This window comes from Toxotes jaculatrix, chromosome 17, assembly GCF_017976425.1.
Source record: "Toxotes jaculatrix isolate fToxJac2 chromosome 17, fToxJac2.pri, whole genome shotgun sequence".
Taxonomy (NCBI): Eukaryota; Metazoa; Chordata; class Actinopteri; family Toxotidae; genus Toxotes; species Toxotes jaculatrix.
This window is the reverse complement of record NC_054410.1, coordinates 20,305,060-20,324,648: the sequence shown is the minus strand read 5'-3', so window position 1 is coordinate 20,324,648 and position 19,589 is coordinate 20,305,060. Positions and strand designations below refer to the sequence as shown.

Genomic DNA, 19,589 nt, shown 5'->3' with positions numbered 1-19,589 from the left:
CTTTACCCCCCGAAATGTGCTGGTGCATTATATGAGCAGGGCTTTTTGCATATTGATGGTAGGATTGGATTCACTTTGGGCTGAGATTATTAGGAGTTTCATGTTCTTTGGACAAAGTTGCATGATATTAAGGATGGATGGGGGTTCATCATTACTGAGTGCTGGAGGAGTGAGTTGGAAGAGACTGATGTCCACATTTGGTTTCAACCAAAAAAAAGTTGTGACATGTAGGATTTAATATACAGGAAATGTTTGGTATTTCAGGACTTGAAGGAGGATGGGACAGTGTCATATGTAATGGCTACAGGCCTATTTCAGGTCCTGGTCATGGGCTTGATCACACATGTTCATCAATCACACACTCAACTCTTTGGTGTAAGTAGCGGCCTGGCAGCCAGGCATTCCATATATGCCATACATTTCCTCCCAGCAACAACTCAACCCAGTGTGGAACAAGGGAAGTAGACTTCTACTTACCTCTAAATGCTTTTGCTTGGGTATGTTTTTTTTTTTTTGGTGGGGGGATACACCTTCCACATTTCCCTAAAGGGAAGCCAATACTCCATAGCAGCTCAGACCAGCATAAACACCCTGTCCTAATCTCCCAGGCTTCCTCATTTGAGGGAATTGTGAAGCCTCCTTTCCCGTGTAGGAGCATAGCCTATCCTGTCATCTGAACTGTAAATCCCTCGCGTGTGTCGAAAGCACAGTGGTGAAAGTTCACCACTGGTTAGTGGTGCCTACTTAGGTTTTGCCCAAGTCCGATGGTTTATGGATGGAAAACATTCCAAACGGATACCTCAGCGTTTGTGAATGTTTTTTCTAGAGCCTGGGCTTTTTAAAAAAAAGCTGATCTGGGAGATGGAAGTGATATGAAAAGGCATAAGACAAACATTATTTCTGCAACATTCAAAGTAATTCACTCCTTTCACTGGCTTGTGCTTGAAGGCTGATGAACCAGAGGCAAAACTCGTTTATACAGTCATAGGGCCATGTATTTTCTTTGATGTGTTTTTGCATGAACAAGATAGTATCCATTTCCACCACATTAAAGGCTTATTCCTCAGTCTGCTGGAAATCCTCAAACATTCACGTGCGCCAGGGGTCAAGCAGAGTGACATCGATAAAAGATTCAGTGCACTGGGAGGGCATTAACAAAAGTTGAGGACTCACACATCGCCTACATGCACACCCTCTGCTGCCGTCAGCGCTCTTGGGGCTTTTCATATTTTATCGACCATTACGGATGCATGAACTGCTCTCTCAGGATTAGAGGGAGTGCGAGGGAGAGTTAGCGAACGCCGGTCGGCTTTTTATCGCTTCAGCCCTGCTGCTGACTGGCAGCTCAACGGCCTCCTCATTAGGACGGGGGACACAGAGAAAAAGGGATGAGGACTGTAAAAGCTGCTTAAATTCAACTATCTGATCTTTTTGATGGGATTATCATCATGTAGTATTTACAGTAGAGTAGATACAGTGTCTGAGGGAGAAAGTTTTAGGGGAGAGGCTGCCGTTCCTTTCTCTCCTGCGCTGGAAGTCCCCACATTGTGTGTGTATGTGTGTGTCAAATGGCACTATTGTATTTGTGCCAGTGACACACTTTCTGGGCTTATGATGTGTAAGCATATCTTCTCTTTATAGTGCTTCAATTCAGTGCGGTATTACTGCAGGCTATTAAAAAAAATGATGGTCACGTCACACAGGGCTGTCCCTAGCTGTCCCAGAAGAGCATTCCAGACATTACCCAGAAGCCCTCTGTCCTCTATGCTGCAGCTGTTGACCTCTCACCCAGGCAAGATTAATAGCTTAACAATGCACAATATGGAGTGCCCTGATCCACACGCTGACATCGATCGACATATTCAAACCTCGGTGCAAAGCATGAGACGCCAAACAATGGCAAGCTGACTAACATGTCTACTGGGAACTGCTGAGCTAACCAGTGAGTTGCTGTTTTTAGCATAAGTGTGTATGGATAATTAATTGGTGACTAGCAGAGAGATTGCAGGCTGTTTGAAGAACTTGGAATCTCTGGGAAGTCCAGCATCCCTTCCCACATGGGAGTCATTGTAACCAGTTCTGAGGTTGTACTCATGCCAGAAATGTTTTCCACACATATAAGAGAGCTTGTGACTCTCCCATGTGAAATAAGACAACAATTTGACGCGGCAGGGAAGAGCTCGGGGTTCGAGGGAAAGGGATGCCAAGTATTGGATTTCATTCCCAGCCCTGTTAATATGTGGAAACGTCGGGGCCTGTGGAATGTGGCATGGCCGACTTTCTTCTCATTCCCAGTATTAATAGCGTAGTGATCTGGTCTGTTTGATGAGCAGAGATGTGACTCGCGGAGATGCGCCTGTTGGCCAGTGGAAAAGTGGGTCAACAGTGGGTCTGTGTTTCTGATTTTAGTCGCCCCCCCCCCTTGATAGAACCTCCTTCCTGAGCCCACATTAACATCTTTAATGTGAAAGTCTCTGCAACTGGTGGACTTTCCTTATGCAACATGTGGGTGACCCTCTGAATATAACTACTACTGCAAACATGATGTAAAGTGAGGTGGAACAGAAATACACTTTTAAAAAAGAATGAGGAGAGTGTCTCACTAACAGAGCTTTTTACCCTGCTTCCAAAATGTTTGCTTGCAAACGTGTGCTAATCCCTTGTTAGCTTCACCCAAGTCGTCTGCTTCTGCACGGGTTCTTATTTCAGCCTTTGTTCATGCAGCTCGCGTCTGCGGTCCGTGGCTTGTGTGAAGGGATTTAACATGTTTCTAATAGTTTGCTTCAAACTTCAACTGTGCGTGGATGGGCACTCGGGGGGCTTACACTGCTGTACGGAGCTGCTGCATTTGTTTTGATCAAAGCGAAAAACTCTATTCTTAAAGCACAGTTGTAACAACCCCCTGGTACTTCATATGGTCTGTGTCATTATGAATGTTCCTCACATCGGGAAATGTTTTTTTTTTTTTTTAATGAATCAAACTAAATGAAATGGCTATTAATGACATCCCTGGAGGATTGGAAACATCTACCCCCCCTCCTCTTTTTCCAGTGGTTTAGTCGAGGCATTTCCTCTTTATGGGTGAGGTGGGTCTCTGTGCCTCATGGCCCCATTAAAGCCAGTAGTGCCTATCTGTTTGTTTTGAATGAAACTATAAGCCAGTAAAACCTCTCAAAGGTTGGCTGTGACAGAAGTGACAGTTTAAAAGTTGGTGATGTGTAGTGGGTAGAGATCTGGCTTATTACTATTATTTAAACAAAATGCATTGATGGGTAAGAAATTATACAACATGAACAGCTTGTCTAGAATTACCAGAGTCTCCAGTGATGGAGCAATAATATATAGTAGAGAGATATGAGAGGCATTCAATAAATTTAGCATTTTTTCCTGAGGGAATATCTGCATTCTTCCTGTGCAAGATCAGTGACGATTGTGCAAACCACGGGCAGCTTCATATAATTATACTGTCTTTGCATTCGCTGTCTGACAAGAGCTGTTTGTAAACAGAAGAAAATGAAATATGCCTCTCTGTCCAAATGTGATTGCATTCGCCTTGGAGACAGTCTGGAAATATTTAAGCAACAGTATTAACCATGAACTATTAAAGTAATTAATAATAATTGTCGTTGTGGTCAATTTAAATGGAGGTACTTTGACTCACTCATTTCTTCCTTATGTTATGCACAGAGCTGGCTCTATATTGTATGATAGCCCAGTGGAACCAGCTCAGCCACACCTCCTTAACATTGTTCTGCTGCTTTTGTTAAAACGTGTTACAAACAGGGATTAGAAACTTAAGGCACCTTTGAAACTATGCATGAAGTTCATTCTCATGTTGTTGTTGTCCCACGTTGTATCTAGTCCTCCAGCCTGCATGACCATATGGGTTGTTTTTCCCTGTCCCCTGATCCGACCCATAGGAACGTCCCCAAAAAGACTGCCCTTATGGCAGCACATGCACTGGACCTTTGTTGCCATGGTTACAGTGAAAGACGTGCAGTTAAGGTTATAGAGCGGTCACAGAAACAACAACAATTTGTTTCAAATAGGAAACAAACTGCGGCTCTCCATTGTGGAAGTGCTGTGGACGTTTTGAGGACTCATCCATCCAGACCAGTCTCCTCCTAACAAGGATTTTGTCACTTTTTATTCTGTCAGTTTATTTCCTCCTTTGCTCCCATTGTAATTACTACAGTCGCCTTCAAATAAAACGTAACTATGGGTCGTAATAAACTGCTGGCACAGACAAGCTCTGAGTCTGGGCTCAGACTTGACTATATCCTGGTGACACCGTCTGAATGCACGCTCTTAGTCCAACAGTCAAATACATTTTCAGCTGTTTGATCTTCGCAGTTTCCACTATCTGATTGCAGGACAGCAAGGAAGTGATAGAGGGAGAACATAAGCAAAGGAATGAGGCAGGATTGGAGGAATGGTTAAAAAGAGTGGGGGGTAAAGGGAAGGGGGTGTGAGGGAAAGGGTGGGGTCCCGATCTTCTGATTCTGGGCTCTTTTCGCTCTTTTCCTGGAAGATGCACGTAGGCATAAGAGCACAGACAGCCCTTATCAGTAACCGCCTTAAACTCTTAGAGTGTCTGCAGATAGAGCCTGAGCATGGTGCACATAAATTTGGTTTCAGTAAGCCCTTTTCTTTATTACTCATCCAACTTATAAGCAGACATATTACTACCAGAAATTATATTGAAAACATTCCTTACTTTATTTCTAAAAGCATTCTCTTCCTGCTCATTTAATTTGTTTGCCGTGTCAATCAAAGAGGCCATGAATATTTGGAGAGTGACTGTGCTGTCATAGCTAAAAATAACTGCCCCCTTGAAGATCAGATACACATGGTCTCCAGTTCTGGGGGAGGAAATTTAACATTGCACAGGGTGAAAGAACTATCCCTCCCTGCGTTAGCCTACCCTTTCAGGCCCCCAGCAGAACCAAATCCTCTAGCCCATTGTCCGGGTCCGCACAAGAAAGCCACTTGGCCACATTGGAAGGCAGGCGATTTCTCATGAAATCCCCAGCAGAATGTGCGCTTTCAGAATGAGCGCAGGAATGCATCGCATGCAAATGTACCGTGAAATAATGGCAGCTCCTCCACTGTCAGCTCTGGTCATTTGTCAGTTTAGGCTATAACTCACTGCTAACCATGGAGACCTGCTCTGGGATAGATGGGTGATGTCATACCTGAGGAATGCATGTTACAGTGTGTGTGGTGCACTGTGTGTGTGCATGTGTGTGTGTGTTTCGAATGCACGGTGCATTTATCATATTTGGATTAATCTGATCATGGATGGAACTAGTCTGTTAGTCGTGCCAGTTGTTTCAGATCAATCACATATTGTTATTTCCTCACATAAATCTTCTAAAGTGACCACACATGGTGCTAAACACCACGTAACTGAGGAAGTGATGCATGAATAAAATCCCTTTAATTGGTGTGCGAAAGAATAAACAATACTGTGTGTGTTGGTATGTCTGTGTGTGTATTTCGCTCTAATGTAACTGATTAGCACCACGGCGTGGCCTCTGACCCTTACAGGGTAAGATGTATGATGTGTACATGGCCTCCCCAAGGAAGAAGCATGACTGTGTGTGGGCCACAGGTCCTATGGGATCCATGAGAGAATGAGTTTTCGGTGTCCCAGGTGATTTGGCCTGGAGCCAGTGGCTTTGCAGACAGAGAAAAGAGTTGAATGGTAGGTCCATTAGTCATTGGACTGACAGGCAGACAGTAGAAAGGGAGGGTAAGGCATGTAGGAGAGGGCATGTCTGGGGCAGCAATATCCAAAGGGTGGCATGGCTCCAATGTGTCCAATGTCTGGGTTGAATAGCTGCTTCATGTCAAATTAATGAGTGTGAGTTGTTCACTTCCACATCAAATGGCAAATGTAAGTTTGACATACCAATACACAGCCGTGACGACACACAAATATGGGGCCATGGCGACATGTGTCATTTCGGTGTGAGCTCTTCCTCCATGTTTGGCGTCTATGTTTGACTTCTGTCAAACAGGGCTTCAGTAAATGCACACACGATGCTCTTGTTTGCCAGTGCAGGAGCTTTTTTGGTCCAAAAGACGTGATTTTCATTTTCCGTGGGAGCCTGCATCGATTTGAGGAAAGGTCGAGGCAGGCAGCTGCCCGTCGAGTCCGGTCTCTTCCTGTTAAAAGGGAGTTTTTTTCTCTCTTCTGTTGCCAAGTGCTTGTTCATGGTGGGAACTGTTTGGTTTCTCTCTATAGTATTGTAACATCTTGACCTTACTGTGTAAAGTGCCTTGAGATAATGTATGTTATGATTTGGTTCTATGTAAATACTGTTGAATAGAACTGAATTGTGTGGCAGATGTTGGGGAGAGAATTGAAATTATGCAGGCGCAGATGGTTGAGAGACTGATCTGTGCGTTGCTGTGCTATTCTTCTTCTATTCTCCTGCCTCCTGCCTGTATACACACACATACACTCTCACACACACACACACCAGCAGCAGCAGCAACAGCAGCAGCAGCAGCCTGTCTCTCCTCACTGCCTCCTCCTCCTCCACTGACCTACTTCCCGGCGCTGGGGATGAGGCGATGAGGTAGTGGGCTGAATGAGAAGTGGCAGCAGTATCTCCTTTTATCCCTGCCCCCCCCTTCCCTTGCCTCCTTCTCATCTCTCCGTCTCTCTTTCTGTGCTCGGCTGCTCACCAGACCCTTCAAACACAGAGCAGCCAGCAGGCTCCTCTCTCTCTGCTGCAGGGCTCTTGGTGTGTGAGTATGAAAATCCTGCATGTGTGTGAATCTTCAGTGGGTGTGTCTGAATTTTGAAGCGTGTCAACATGTGACTACATGGCTGTGCGCACACAATGCAGTGTGTTTGTTGCAGCTGTATGTGAGCAGGGAATAATCTGTGTTTGCAGAAATTCCTGTCTGTCGTGATAAGCACTTAGCAGTGACAAATGTCTGCCCACTTCTTCCAGCATCTCCCATTTTGACGCACACAGATGGTTTTGATTAGCACTAGCCTACAGAGGTCCGCAAGCTTTCTCTCTCTCTGTGATAGCTCCTTTTCCTGTGACAAGGAAGGAAGTCTGTGTGTGTCTGAGCGCACATGTTCAGGTTGCCAAGTCGTGATTGTTGCATGCAGTGTGACAACTCACTGACCAAAAATATGCTATACCGGCACTTCTGAAATGGCCCCATGTACACAATGTAATTAACATGTACATTAACAAAATTTGTTGTTGATATGTAGATATGTCTTTTCACTTCGGACTGAGCATGGCTTGCTTTTTATGCTAAGCTAAACTATTTCCTGACTCCAACTTTGCATGGCTCTTTTTCACAAAATGTACTTGCAGTAAAAAAAAGTACAATGTCTGGACCAGGGAAACCATGAGTGTAGAGAAGGGAGGACGAGAAGAGTAGGAAATGGGGAATGAAGATGACAGAAGGAGATGCAAGAAGTGGCAAGGAAAAATGACATATGTTACTGTCAGAGGGAGGGGGGGGGGTTGATGGAGGGGATGTCTCTCCATTCACCCTGAAAGAGAGGACTAATGACAGACGACAGTGGGTCAGAGAGAAAGAGAGAGGGAGAGAGGGATGAAATGATGGGGGATAAGAGGAGCTCTCAGGGCACATATGGCAGTGGACATGGTCAATTTGGGTTGTGATTGTGCAGTGACTCCAGCAAACAGAGAACCATAAAGGTTGCACATGCATATAGTCAATAATGTTTTCTTTGCTTCTTTAGGTTTCCCTGTATATATGCAATATATACTATATTTCAGTGTGTACATAGTGAATGTGTGTATTTGGATTCCTTGGCCCACTTTCCATGGGCACCGACTGGAAGCAGGCCAGCAGTAACTGGTGTTGAGTGAGGACTGGCCGCACGTGGGGCTCTGTGGGAGAGTGAAGATAGAAGCAGAGACACACACACACTCACACACATATATATATACTCACACAGACACTGGACAGGAGGTTTAGGTTGTGTTTTCTGCTGAATAGCTTTAAAGCCCCTGCAGAGCAGCCTCTTTTCCATTAGGCTCCACCAGCTGTCCACAGCAACAATAACTAACTCACCACCATAAAGATTTGGCACCGGCTCACTCTTTATCTTATAGTAATAAAAACGATGAAAAGCCGTCAGTGTTAATAGTACGAAGCAGAGCCTTGTCAAGTGTTATGGTATGAAAAAAAAATTCCATAATTTACCTCCCTGAAGTAGACTTTTTTAAAATTCTGTCATCTCATTGTTTTAAAGCGCTATACTATTTCTTTTTCCCACTGACTCACCACAGTGAGTCTGTGCCTATATAGAACATGCATGGAGTTTAGTCAGCATGTGATGCTTATGCATTAATAATATTATATAGGGTTGTTTATGCAGTGATAAAAACAAGTCAATAACAAGCAAGTGCAGACTTGTTTGATAAGATAACCACTAAAGCTCAATATTAACTGAAATTATAGACTCTTAAAGGAGAGTTTCACTTTTTTTTTGCACGACCACTTGTACATACTGGGTTTTGTAACATAATTCTTATGCAAGAGAAGAGAAAATTTACAGTTCTCATAAAAATTCACAAATTCACAAAATTCAGTAAAAATTGATTCCCATGTTCATCCCAAACTAACATGAATCATGGTCTGAAGAAGCCAAATCAGATATTTAAGTGCAAAATTCCCTGTTTATGTAACTGTCCCTCCACCTTCTCCAGCTAATAACCAGAAAACAGTGTCTTAGCCTCTGTGGACAAAGTATAATGAAGACACTATCTGTAATCTGTGGTGTCCATTCTACCCAAAGGGTACATGCTGTAAAGGCAACAGGATACTTACACTATGCACAGGGAATGGGAGGAACAGGGGGTTAAAGGGGGGCCCACAGCTCATTTCTGCCCTGGAGTCCTGTGGCAGGTTTATCCCACCCCGATGGGGGGGCGGCTTTCAGGGATTGTCACCTCGGCTATCATAACACACATGCAGGTGCAGTATCAAATGTACTGCACTCGCACATATACACATACACAGGATGCCACACGTGCTATAACTGACACCGAGCACACTGATGCAATGGCTGTGAAACAGTCCCATGTTTGAAGGTGATTATAAAGAATAATTTAAGATACAGTGCTTGTCAGAAAATAAGTCCACTGATGGTTGCACAAGGGTTTCCACTCTTAAAAAAAAATACCACAGATAACTGTGGTTGCTTTTCATTTAAAATGGCCTCCAGTTCATTTGTAGCTGTGCACAGCTCTGCTTCTACTGCCTTGAGAGGGATGGCAGACTCAAGGAAGCGGAAAAAGTAAATGAGCAAAAGACGAAAGGGCAAAATGGAAATGTGGTGTTTTCTCTTTTCATTTTTTCCCCTTTAAGCTCCTGTCGAGGGCCCAGCGCATTCATAAAGAATTTACCATCCGGCTATTTTTAGCCCGGCGCAGTGAGAACTCCTACGCTGAATAAATGTGTGAGAGAGTGATGGCGGAGAGTTGTGCTTCAGTCGAGATGTAGTAGATTGTGGCTTCTTGTGGAAACTGAAGTCATAAACTTTCACAGCCATATTAAACAGATGGCTGCAAAGCTCCAGCTATTACTTAATGTTTGTTTGGTTATGTACAAATATCAATAAAGGCTCAACATTTTGTATTAGCTGTTCATAAATCTTTCTGCGCTTGCCTTGGTTCTGCGTTCTTGTTGGAAAGTTCATGGACGTTTCACAGAAACGGCTCCAGAATGGATTTTTTCGGGGGTTAAATATTTCTGCTGGGTGCTCACGTTCCATGGTATTTTGCATAACAGGCTCAAAGTCCATTCATTCACAAATGCAGAAAACTTTTGCATAAAGAAGAGCTTTGGCAACTGTGTGAGCCATTGTGGGTGTATGCTCACATTGTGTTAGTGTGTGTATGCCTGATAGGATGTAATATAGTGTAAAGAGTGTATTATTCACACAGTGAAGACCACCCATATCCTTTTCGTAATGCTGAGGAAATCCACCAGGGTGTCTTGGCCCATTCAGTCCTCTGCTCCTGTTGTAGTGGGTGTCATTCATTACAGTCCATACACACATACTGTACATATACACAGTGTCTGCCCCATTGAAGGGGTGAGGACACTGCTGGGGCAGCTCTCGGAGCAAGCCTGTGCAAACAACACACACACAGACACACACTGCAATAGGCACCATTGTACCTCACGGACAAGAGGTTTCTTTGTCGAGGCACAAGGGCGACCGATGTCAAGACGAGGATATGATGGCTGCCGCTGGGCCCTCCTGCCTCACAGCAAGAACGTCTCTACCCGTTTTCACATGGACAGAGTGAAGGGAATAAAGAAGATGAAATAAACAGTCGTTAACTGTCTCGGACTTTCTGCTCCCTTGTTGATGTTAGTGTCGTCTTTGTTAGTAGACCCTCACCAGCAAATCGTCTCTGCTCTGTACTTCTTATCCCTGCTTCTTTCCAGGACTGTAATGTTTGCATTTTCCCTTGATGAAGATTCTTTCTGCAGCATTTTTGCTTTTTTTTTTTTTTTTGGCCACAGTGGCTGTTGCTGCTCATGTATCTTCCTGTATTTTTTCCAAACAAGCCAGGGCTGCTTCCTGTGCACTACAAATAGTTATTTCCGAGGGAAACATCGACCAGATACTGGGCGTGTAGATAGGTTGAGTGCTGTGCTGTGTTTGGATTTAAAAAAAAAAATATTACTGTACACAGAATTGTCATGTATTGTGATATTAAACATGCTTGTTATGCATACAAGTCATTCTTAATAATACTTGGGAAACCAAACACAGGCCAGCTTGCATTGTCTCCGACTAACCTGTTCTGTCTTTCTCCTCTCTGTTGCAGATCATGCCCCCTAGATAGCAGCCTCATCCACCTCTCCACTCCCCCTCCCTGCCCTTGTCCCCCTTCCTCCACCTTCCTGGTCCCAGCGCCACCACTACCACCTGTGTCACCACAGCCATCATGCCCCCCAGGAAGAGGACGCGGCCAGGCCTTGGCTTCCTTTGCTGCTTCGGTAGCAGCGAGCCCCCAGAGATTAACTTGAAGGACAGTGTGCCTCTGCAGCTGCTGGAGTTCAGCGCCCCCATGCCACCGGCTGAGGAGCTGCATGCACGTTTTTCCGAACTGGTGGTGAGTAAACATGGAGTTTTCTTTTTCTTAATGCTTAGCAGTGTTGTTCACTGTCCCGACCAAACAGGATTAGGGACAGGAACTGGAAGGGATTGGGTGGAAGGCGTCTTGATGGTTGGGTGAGGCCATGCCCCAACCCCACCACTGACACTCCATTTAACAAATTCAGAAGCTCATCTTCCCAGTGCAGGAAGCCCCACCACCCTTTTCCTACATTTCCCATCTCGTGCACAGATCACTATTGTTAGCCAAAGGTTTTTGGTCTGTACCAGTGCCAAACTGGCATGGCTGTGTTGGCATGCACCCGTGGTGTGAAGAGGGATCGGGGCACAGCTGTCAGTATGGAGAAGTCTGCCGTGGATTTCAGCTGCCATGCAAGCTGCTTCTAGCTTTTACTGGAAGAACAGGGCTCTGCTGTTTCTGTCTCTGTGTTTGCTCAGTTCCTGTCTGTTTCGGTCCTGTCTGTCTCCATCTCGGCGTTTCTGTCGTCCTCCCTCAACCTCAGATTTCCTCCCTCTCTCAGCCATGTGTTCAGCGGCATTGCTACAGGACTGCCTCTGGGGCTGTCGAGTCTTAGTCTTGGAGAACGCTAAATTTCACTGCCTGCAGGATATATCACTCCTCCAACTGTCAGAAGCAATTCAGGAGATTAAGCGGAATTCCATTTGTGATAGGAAATTATTCACTGTTATCAAGGCAGATGTTTTCCCAATGGTGATCCTTTCCCCCTTTTTCCAGCTAATTGACCAGATTTGACCCTAAATTTGTTTAGGGGTTTAGGCTCCTTTATAGTCACTGGCTATACACAGGCTATTAACCCTCAGTAGTTGCTGTATATTTATTGGCTTGATTAGAGAAAATTAAAAGTTAGGATTGTAGCAATCAAACATTGTTTGCCTCAATCAGTATTCCTGGACTGAAATGACATAATGCCCTTACAGCTGTGTAATAACTGTAGCTCAGTTCTGAAGGGCCAGCAGTTTGCTATTTGACACACTTGATGCCAAGTTTACATGAATTGGATTTTGACATGGAGAAAACTTTCAGAAAAGCAAACAGAGATCTGTGTTGCTGGGACAAAAAAACCTAAACATGGGAGCGCTTAGCCAAATTACTGCACTGTTCATTCAGTCCTCTCACTGAGAGCACTGAATGACCCACAAATTATTTGGTGGTAAATTATCTGAGCTTACAATGAAACTGACACAGATGCATGAGCTGAGGAAGAAGCAGAGCAGAAGGATTCGTCCCTGACTTTAAAACCTCTTGACTTGCAGCTTTTCGACCCAGGAGAGAAAGAGGATTTGGCGTTCACTCGTTGGATCTGGGCCTTCCCACATGTTGTGAATAGATTATTTTTAAGATGCTTGTTGGACGGCTGCATCTGATGGTGTCGTTCACAAGCTTGGATCTTTAGTTTTTTGGGGTAATGTCTGTGTTGGGCTCTGGCTCGTCTTTTCTTAGTTCTGCTGCATTGAATGAAACACTCAAAAGGTTAAAATCTCATACTAGAAAGTTTGAAAAGGAAAAAATGATGTTCCAGTGAGATGATCACTCAGCCTGTGACAGTTTGATTCATGTCTGCTTTGATTGGATGACCAGTGCACAAACTGTTTTTTACCTAACGATGGTCATCTGGCCAAGCCATCGGTCCTCTACATCTGTTTTACGGATCCTGCAGTCAACATGCTGACACATTTGACCAGTCGTCCAAAAATCTGTACAACCAGACAGTTACTGCATGTAACGCAAGCAGAGAGTCGATGTAGGGAGGCAAGGACCTGTTCCACAGGGGAGGAAATAAAGAAAAATAGGAAATAACATAACATAGTGTGTTCCCATGGAAACGGGAGACAGGGATTATTATTATGAAAGCCTTTCCTGAGGAGGAGAATGAGACTCAGTGGAGCCTCTGGTGTGGGAGCGACAGATCTGGGCCAAACAGAGGAATAAACCACCTCCACATGTCCTCACATCCATTATGGGGCCTTCCACTGTGTGTAGAGACTGCACAGGACACATTCAGCTTACACTGCTAGTGGGGAAAAAGTCTTAGAGCTGCCTTGTCCCTGGAATATTAAATGAAAAATTGTTATCCAGCATATTCTTCATTGTAACTTGTCTAATGTACCATGGCTGGCTGTTGCTTGGAATATTTAAAGGAATACACGATATGATGTGATACAGAAAACAGACGTATTACTATGGTGATAAACTTGGTACCAAGTATAAGCTAAAACCTGTATAACCTTTAAGCATCTCCTAAGAACTTTGCTGCTTCATGCAAAATGCAGGAGGACTGAATAAGTAATGCTGTAATGCAAACAAGATTATTTATTGACCTTGTTGTGTAACTTTCAAAACTAATTTTGCACAATAAGCTTGTGTGGGATCCATCCTTGGTTTCCTTGTGTAAACACTGCTAAATGTGCAACAACTCATCATAGAGAAAGTCTGAGGAATAAACCTGCTTCCAAGTCTGCCAGAAACCTGCGTGAAAGCCTCCTGTGCCTGATAATGAACTCCACAAACCCATGGAAATGAACCTGGAAGCAATCGCCAATGATTTGGACACAATGAGCAAACACCACATCAGAGAGGTTAATGGATCGCATCAATTAAGCTACATATTTGCATCTGGCCGCAGAATTTCCTGATAGCAAATGTGCTGCAGTGCTGGGTTCAGTTTTTTTGGATCTGGGTGCAAGTGTTTCAAGGCTCGCACGCATAGCTGATATGTAGGCCACGTGCGAAGTTGGGTGGTGCTTCGAGAACAATGATGGCTTTATTTTGGTTATCGAGACAAGTCCCTGCTAATAACATGTTATCACCAAATGTGGAATCGCTCTTATGTTTAGGTAATTGAAAATTCTTCTCACTGGTGGCAGTTTGGTTTCTCTTTGAAGAGACAAAAATTGCATTTGGTTGACCAAAGTGTGAGGTTGTTTGGGGACAACTCGGCTGGCATTTACAAGCTTCAGCTGATAGCAATGAACACACTGCGTTTAGTGTGGAAAGACTGGCATATGGTCGCGTATGTGTCGACACATTTGCAACGGTCTGAACCCAACTACGCAGTACCGCTGAACCACTACAGACAAACATTTTCAAAAGAGAGAAACGTAAACACCCAAGAGGACAAAATCAAAAGGTTCAGAGGCACTCGGGTGTGAAGAATGTGCCTGTGGAGTAGAATTGAATGCAGTGGCTCGGTTTAGATTGTAGTTGTAAAGAAAGAAAGCTGCCAAGCCTGGCTCAGCATCTGCATGGCATACAGCTACACAGGTAGCAAGTGAATCCTCTGCCCAGTGTTTCTCTGATTACTAAAAGGGAAGACCTGGTCTTTCACCCATCTGCAGCTGATTGAGTTGAGAGAGGATATAATGTACAGCATATTTAGCCAGATTGGTGCAACTGAATTGTGTCTACTAGGCCAACATCTGGCAAGTACAGTGCCGGCAGACGTCAGATTAGTGTTTGTGTTCTCTCTGCCTTTCTCTGTGCCCTCTTTTTTTTTATCTGCTTTATCTGTCTCTTTCCCAATGTGAGAGCCTGATTCTTTCTTTCTCTGTCTCGTAATTTGGGACAGTTTTAATCCAACCAGTCTGGTCAGTGGTCCAGCTGTCCGGTGTCAGGCACTGCATCTGCGCGCCACAACCTTTAATAGCGTCCAGTCCATATAACTCCCGATTGCTGTTTTTTAGTAGCATGCAAATTATGTTCTCAAAGCAGTGATGGTAAAATTATCCATTCTCCTCTGAAACCTCAACTTGTGCTTCCAGGAAAACCGGACTCCTTCAAACATAAATCCTGTCCTAATGTTCCCTCCAGTGTGACTTTCAAGCCGGACGCAAATCAAAAATGTGTTACATAACAAGAGGGAATGGAAATGTTCTCCACCCTCGCAGCCGCTGGAAGTGAGTTTCCTCCGCTGTACACCCCGGGATGCACCCTCTACCCTTTCTTTTTCCATCCCTCCTTCCCTCACATTCATCTGGCTTCACATTTCTAATACTGTCTTCCCACCTCTGTTGTAAAGCCAGCTCTTACTGTCCCGAGCCTTATTTGGCCAAGGGAAGAGACCGTAGGGTAGCAAGGGTCTACTGACTGACTCATCAAAGAGAGGCTACTATGACTCATCTGAATGCTGCAAAGTGGTGTGAGCACAGAGAGTCAGTATGTGTGTGTGTGTGTGTGTTTGCGTGTGTGAGATTTGTAAGGTGATGTGAAGCGGCTAAATCCATTCTCACCTTATTTTAAGAATAAGGAATTGATCTGAAGTCCTCTTTTAGCTGTGGTAAATGATTCAGAGCAAGACTTCGCCTTGTGTGAAAAAGTCCACGTAGTCTGGTGACACACACACACACACACAGACACACTCGATTCTTGTTTGGGTCAATAATGGCAGCTACAGCTTCCTGTGGGTCCCCTGGAGGCCTCATATGACTTCCTGCCATCTTGCCTGTCTTTCCTCTGCCTTCCTGTCTCGTCCAGAGACTGCTGCAGGATATACATATAAGTATATACAGCAAACGTCTGTGTGTTACATCAGGCTGACCCTCTAGTCTAGTAGAGTAACACTTCACATGAAGATTAAAGACTTTCATTTCCAGTGTGGAAATGCCACACAGATGCACACACATTTCCCATTTAGGAGGAAAAATCTGCGACAACGTTCTCGTTCACTTCATTCAGCGAGTAGCGCAGGAGATGCCCTGACCATTTCACAAACTTAACTGCGTGTTATTCTCGTAACCATAACGACAAACGACCATTAACCTTAGCAAAGTACTTATTTTGTGTCCCAAACCACAATCCTTCTTCTTTTTGTGCCTCAGTATAACCAAACCATGACTGTTTATATTGTTAATATGACGACAAAGGTCAGGTAGTACGCTGGTTTGTATACGTGGGTGGAGACAAACGACCTATATGGCCGTTTAGGTTGATGGATTTGTTGCTGCCTCCGCTCCTGTGGTTCACCACTGTCCCCATACACTTAGCCAGTCAGTTCCTGTAGTCTCAAGAGCAGTAGCAGGATTTTAGGTTTTCCCACATTGCTCCGACTCCACTCCCATGTTTCAGTGAGACTCAGCCCCATCTCCACCTTTACTCTCTTTCCACTGTGTCATCTGACTCCTGTGATGTGATGCAGATGAAAAGTCATGATTGGTAGCAAATGTGCTAAGATCTCTTCTTCATCAGAATCCTCCGGCGGTGTAACACTCAAGTGGGCACAAATTCATTCTCGATGCCACAAACTGAGGCAAGGACAAGCTGAAAATGTTTCAAAGTGAGAGAACATTTTGTGCTTTTGCTGGGACTTAACAAAGGCACAGAGATCGGAGCAAACAGGAGAGACTGGAGGAAAATAAATGGTCGGCTATTGAGTTGCTTGCGAGCTACAGTTAATGCCTGATCAGCTGGTAAATTGGCATAGAAACACAAACTGCACAAAGCGCCAAGTGGGCAAGTTTGTGCAAATAAAGCAGGACAAAAATTTGCTTTGCTTTTTCTCTGAGCACACCTTTAACTTACCAGATTCTGTCTTGTTTTTAGGTCTGTTTTTAGCTACAAACTTACCTCTAGCCTTCATACTAAGCTAATGTTAAATATGTACTGATTCCAGCTCTGTACTTAAAGCACAGACTGAAGATACAGACTTTCTCATCTCGCTCTAGAAGCTAAATGTATTATTTAATCGTTGAATGATGACATGAAGTCTCTTTTAATTGTCTCTCTCTTTCTTTTCCTCCACCATATCTTTTGTATTATCTCAGCACATTTGTCTTGAGAAACAGGAACTTGAGTGACAGAGAAGGTCAGTCAGTCTGCAGGGGACATGGCAGTCAAAGCTCACAGCCACACGACAACACCCTTTTTATAATTTGTAACATTATTCGATAGGCAGTTCTGGACCAGATATGAAAGAAGGGGGTTCAGAGGCCTTAGGTATGTATTCTTTCCCCTCTCGAGCAGCAGGTGTAACAATATTAGTTTTGGTTTATGTGAATTTTCCAACTGGAGCGTGCTGGCGTAGGAGGACCGGGGCACATCAGGAGAAGGTTTTACACAGCAAAGTGGAAAGTGGTTTTGTTTTGGAAGACTGAGAGAGGGACTGGGTGTTTTCTGGGTGTTACTACGGTCATGAGGAGAGGCCATGTGATGCGGATGTGGTATTGGAGCACAGTTTAATTGGGGGGAGGAGGGGTGAAGGTGGAAGAAAATGGTGGGATATTACATAACTGGATGGTGGAAAGGCCTCTGGCTGGCACGACAGGGACATTCCTCCACCCACCCCATGTCCTCATCCTCGATTTCGTCTCACTTTTCCCCTTTCTCCGATTTGAATGCAAGCTGGTACCTGAAAATAACTTAATGAAACATGCAGATGCATTATCCCTTAGCTCACCCTGCCACTCCTGTCCTCTTTTCCTTTTCTTGCTCCCATACTTGACTTGAACATTATTTTATTCATACACCCCAAAGCCTTATGATATCATCATTTATCCATTTCTAAATGGAATTCTTAAAAAAGCTTACCTGCTCCCTTAAACTGTAGAAAGCACATGTCGCAGACGCCTTAATCCTCACTTCATTGCTGATGTATATTGTGCTCTCACATAACTCCCCACCATATAAGACCTAAAAATTGAGAGGCTTGAGGAGTAGCAGGAGGGGAAATAGAGAGAACACGAAGGAGCATAGAGATCAGCTACCGGGCTCAACTCCCATCTGGCTCAAATCCAGGGGTCTCATTCTCACTCATTTACCCCTCAGCTCCCAGTATCAGCTCCTCCAAAACAGCAGCAGCTTAGACAGCAGGGCTCTGACCCGGCAACCAGGCGACAGGCCAGAGACGAGTTCGCTTCGAGGACTCTGTTTCTGAGCTTGAGGACGTGGAGAACAGATTGTTGATCCAAGCTGAAGCTGAAAGCTGTAAAGACTGAAGCTACAGCGAGTCAGAGGGTCGATGTTCAGCACATGTTGGCTGCTTGACAGTGAAGACCACACAGGGTTACACATCACAGCAGTGTGCATTTATTGTAGCAGGTAATGTGGAGCCTGGATGGTCGGCTCTGGGTGTGAGTCACAAATAACCATTTAAAAAAAAAAAAAAAAAAAAAAAAACACTGTTGAGATTAAAAATGGTTTGATCAAAGATTCCAAAGCTCTATTGTGGTTTCTGTCTGCATGAGTCCGTCCCCCTCGTCCCCCGTCCCTTGCAGTTCACACCCTTGAGATTTTTTTTTTTTTCCAAACCACTGTCAAGCTGCTGCTGGTTATCCTGTTGAAAGGACTGGGTGAGAGATGATGTCATTCTTCATAGTGTCGGACACTTGGAATGTGGGCCACCTCAGCCCACCCCGTCCAGCTGAATGGATGAAAACAAATCCTGTGAATCTACTGGCCAGCTTTAAGGGGGCCCCACCTCTGGCACCGGTAGCCATCTTCACTCTGGGGGGCCCTGGAGGCCCAGCACTTCTGGCTGACGTCATGGTATCAAAACCATTATGATGAGATTAGTGCGAGCTCGTACACAAAGCCCTGGCGCTTTAGCATCTCTCCCTCTCCTCTGTTTTTTTTTTTTTTTAGTGCTTATCCATTTCCAGAACCACATAGCTTCCTTTCTCTTCTTTATTCAACACCTTCCTCTTTTGCTATCAATGCATCGCTCTTTCTTCAACTCTGATTTATCCACCTCTCTTTTCCAAGACTTTACTTTTCCTCCCTGGCACACAGAAACTCATTTCCTGGGTTCATATGCATTTCAAAAGGTGCAGGAGGCTCCTTGTACCAAGCTGAAGAATTGAGAAGAGCAGCAGGGTGAATATCAAAACACTCTTCAGTAGTCTGTGGAGACCACTTCTCTGTTAGGTAGTGGGAAGGCTGGACAATCAAATGGCTCTGTGTGAACTTGACTCCCCCCAGTGATCTGTAGTCATCACTTGAATGTCTGTATTGCTGTAGGGATGACAAAACAACAGGGATTGTGGGACTGTGTCCTTTTCTTATGGTCATTGCCTTGGCTATTATGTTTGTTTATTGTGTGTTTTTCTTATTGTTTTTTTTTTCTGCACATTTACCAAATTGAATGTGTGGTTTAAAAGCGAATTCTGTGTCTATAAAACAACCTCCCCTGTCGTTGTAGGATGAACTGGACCTGACGGATAAGAACAGGGAGGCCATGTTTGCTCTGCCTGATGAGAAGAAATGGCAAATCTACTGCAGCAAGAAGAAGGTGAGTTGGCCTCTGCTGTACTTTACCGCGCATCGGCTCCGATCTCTGGCTGGCCGTCTGTTGACTGGCTGCCCGAACCCACAGTTTAGAGCTAAACTGTCAGCAGTGAATGTTATTCAAGGGCAGCCTTCTTACCAGAGCCCATTTTGAATCATCTCAACCGCACAGTCAGCCTCCTTTCCAATGTCTCATTTCTGCACTGATGT

General features: G+C 44.5%; 1 protein-coding gene across 4 annotated transcripts in view; it reads left to right on the top strand.

Moving 5' to 3' along the window:
* Positions 1-19,589, top strand: part of daam2 (dishevelled associated activator of morphogenesis 2) — an 84,614-nt gene that overhangs the window by 23,619 nt on the left and 41,406 nt on the right. For all 4 annotated transcript variants that reach the window (XM_041060171.1, XM_041060172.1, XM_041060173.1 and 1 more), the window contains 2 exons: positions 10,854-11,141; positions 19,294-19,383. In XM_041060171.1, coding sequence (XP_040916105.1) covers positions 10,974-11,141; positions 19,294-19,383 — 258 coding nt within the window. In that variant the 5' untranslated portion in view covers positions 10,854-10,973. The remainder of the gene's footprint in view (positions 1-10,853; positions 11,142-19,293; positions 19,384-19,589) is intronic.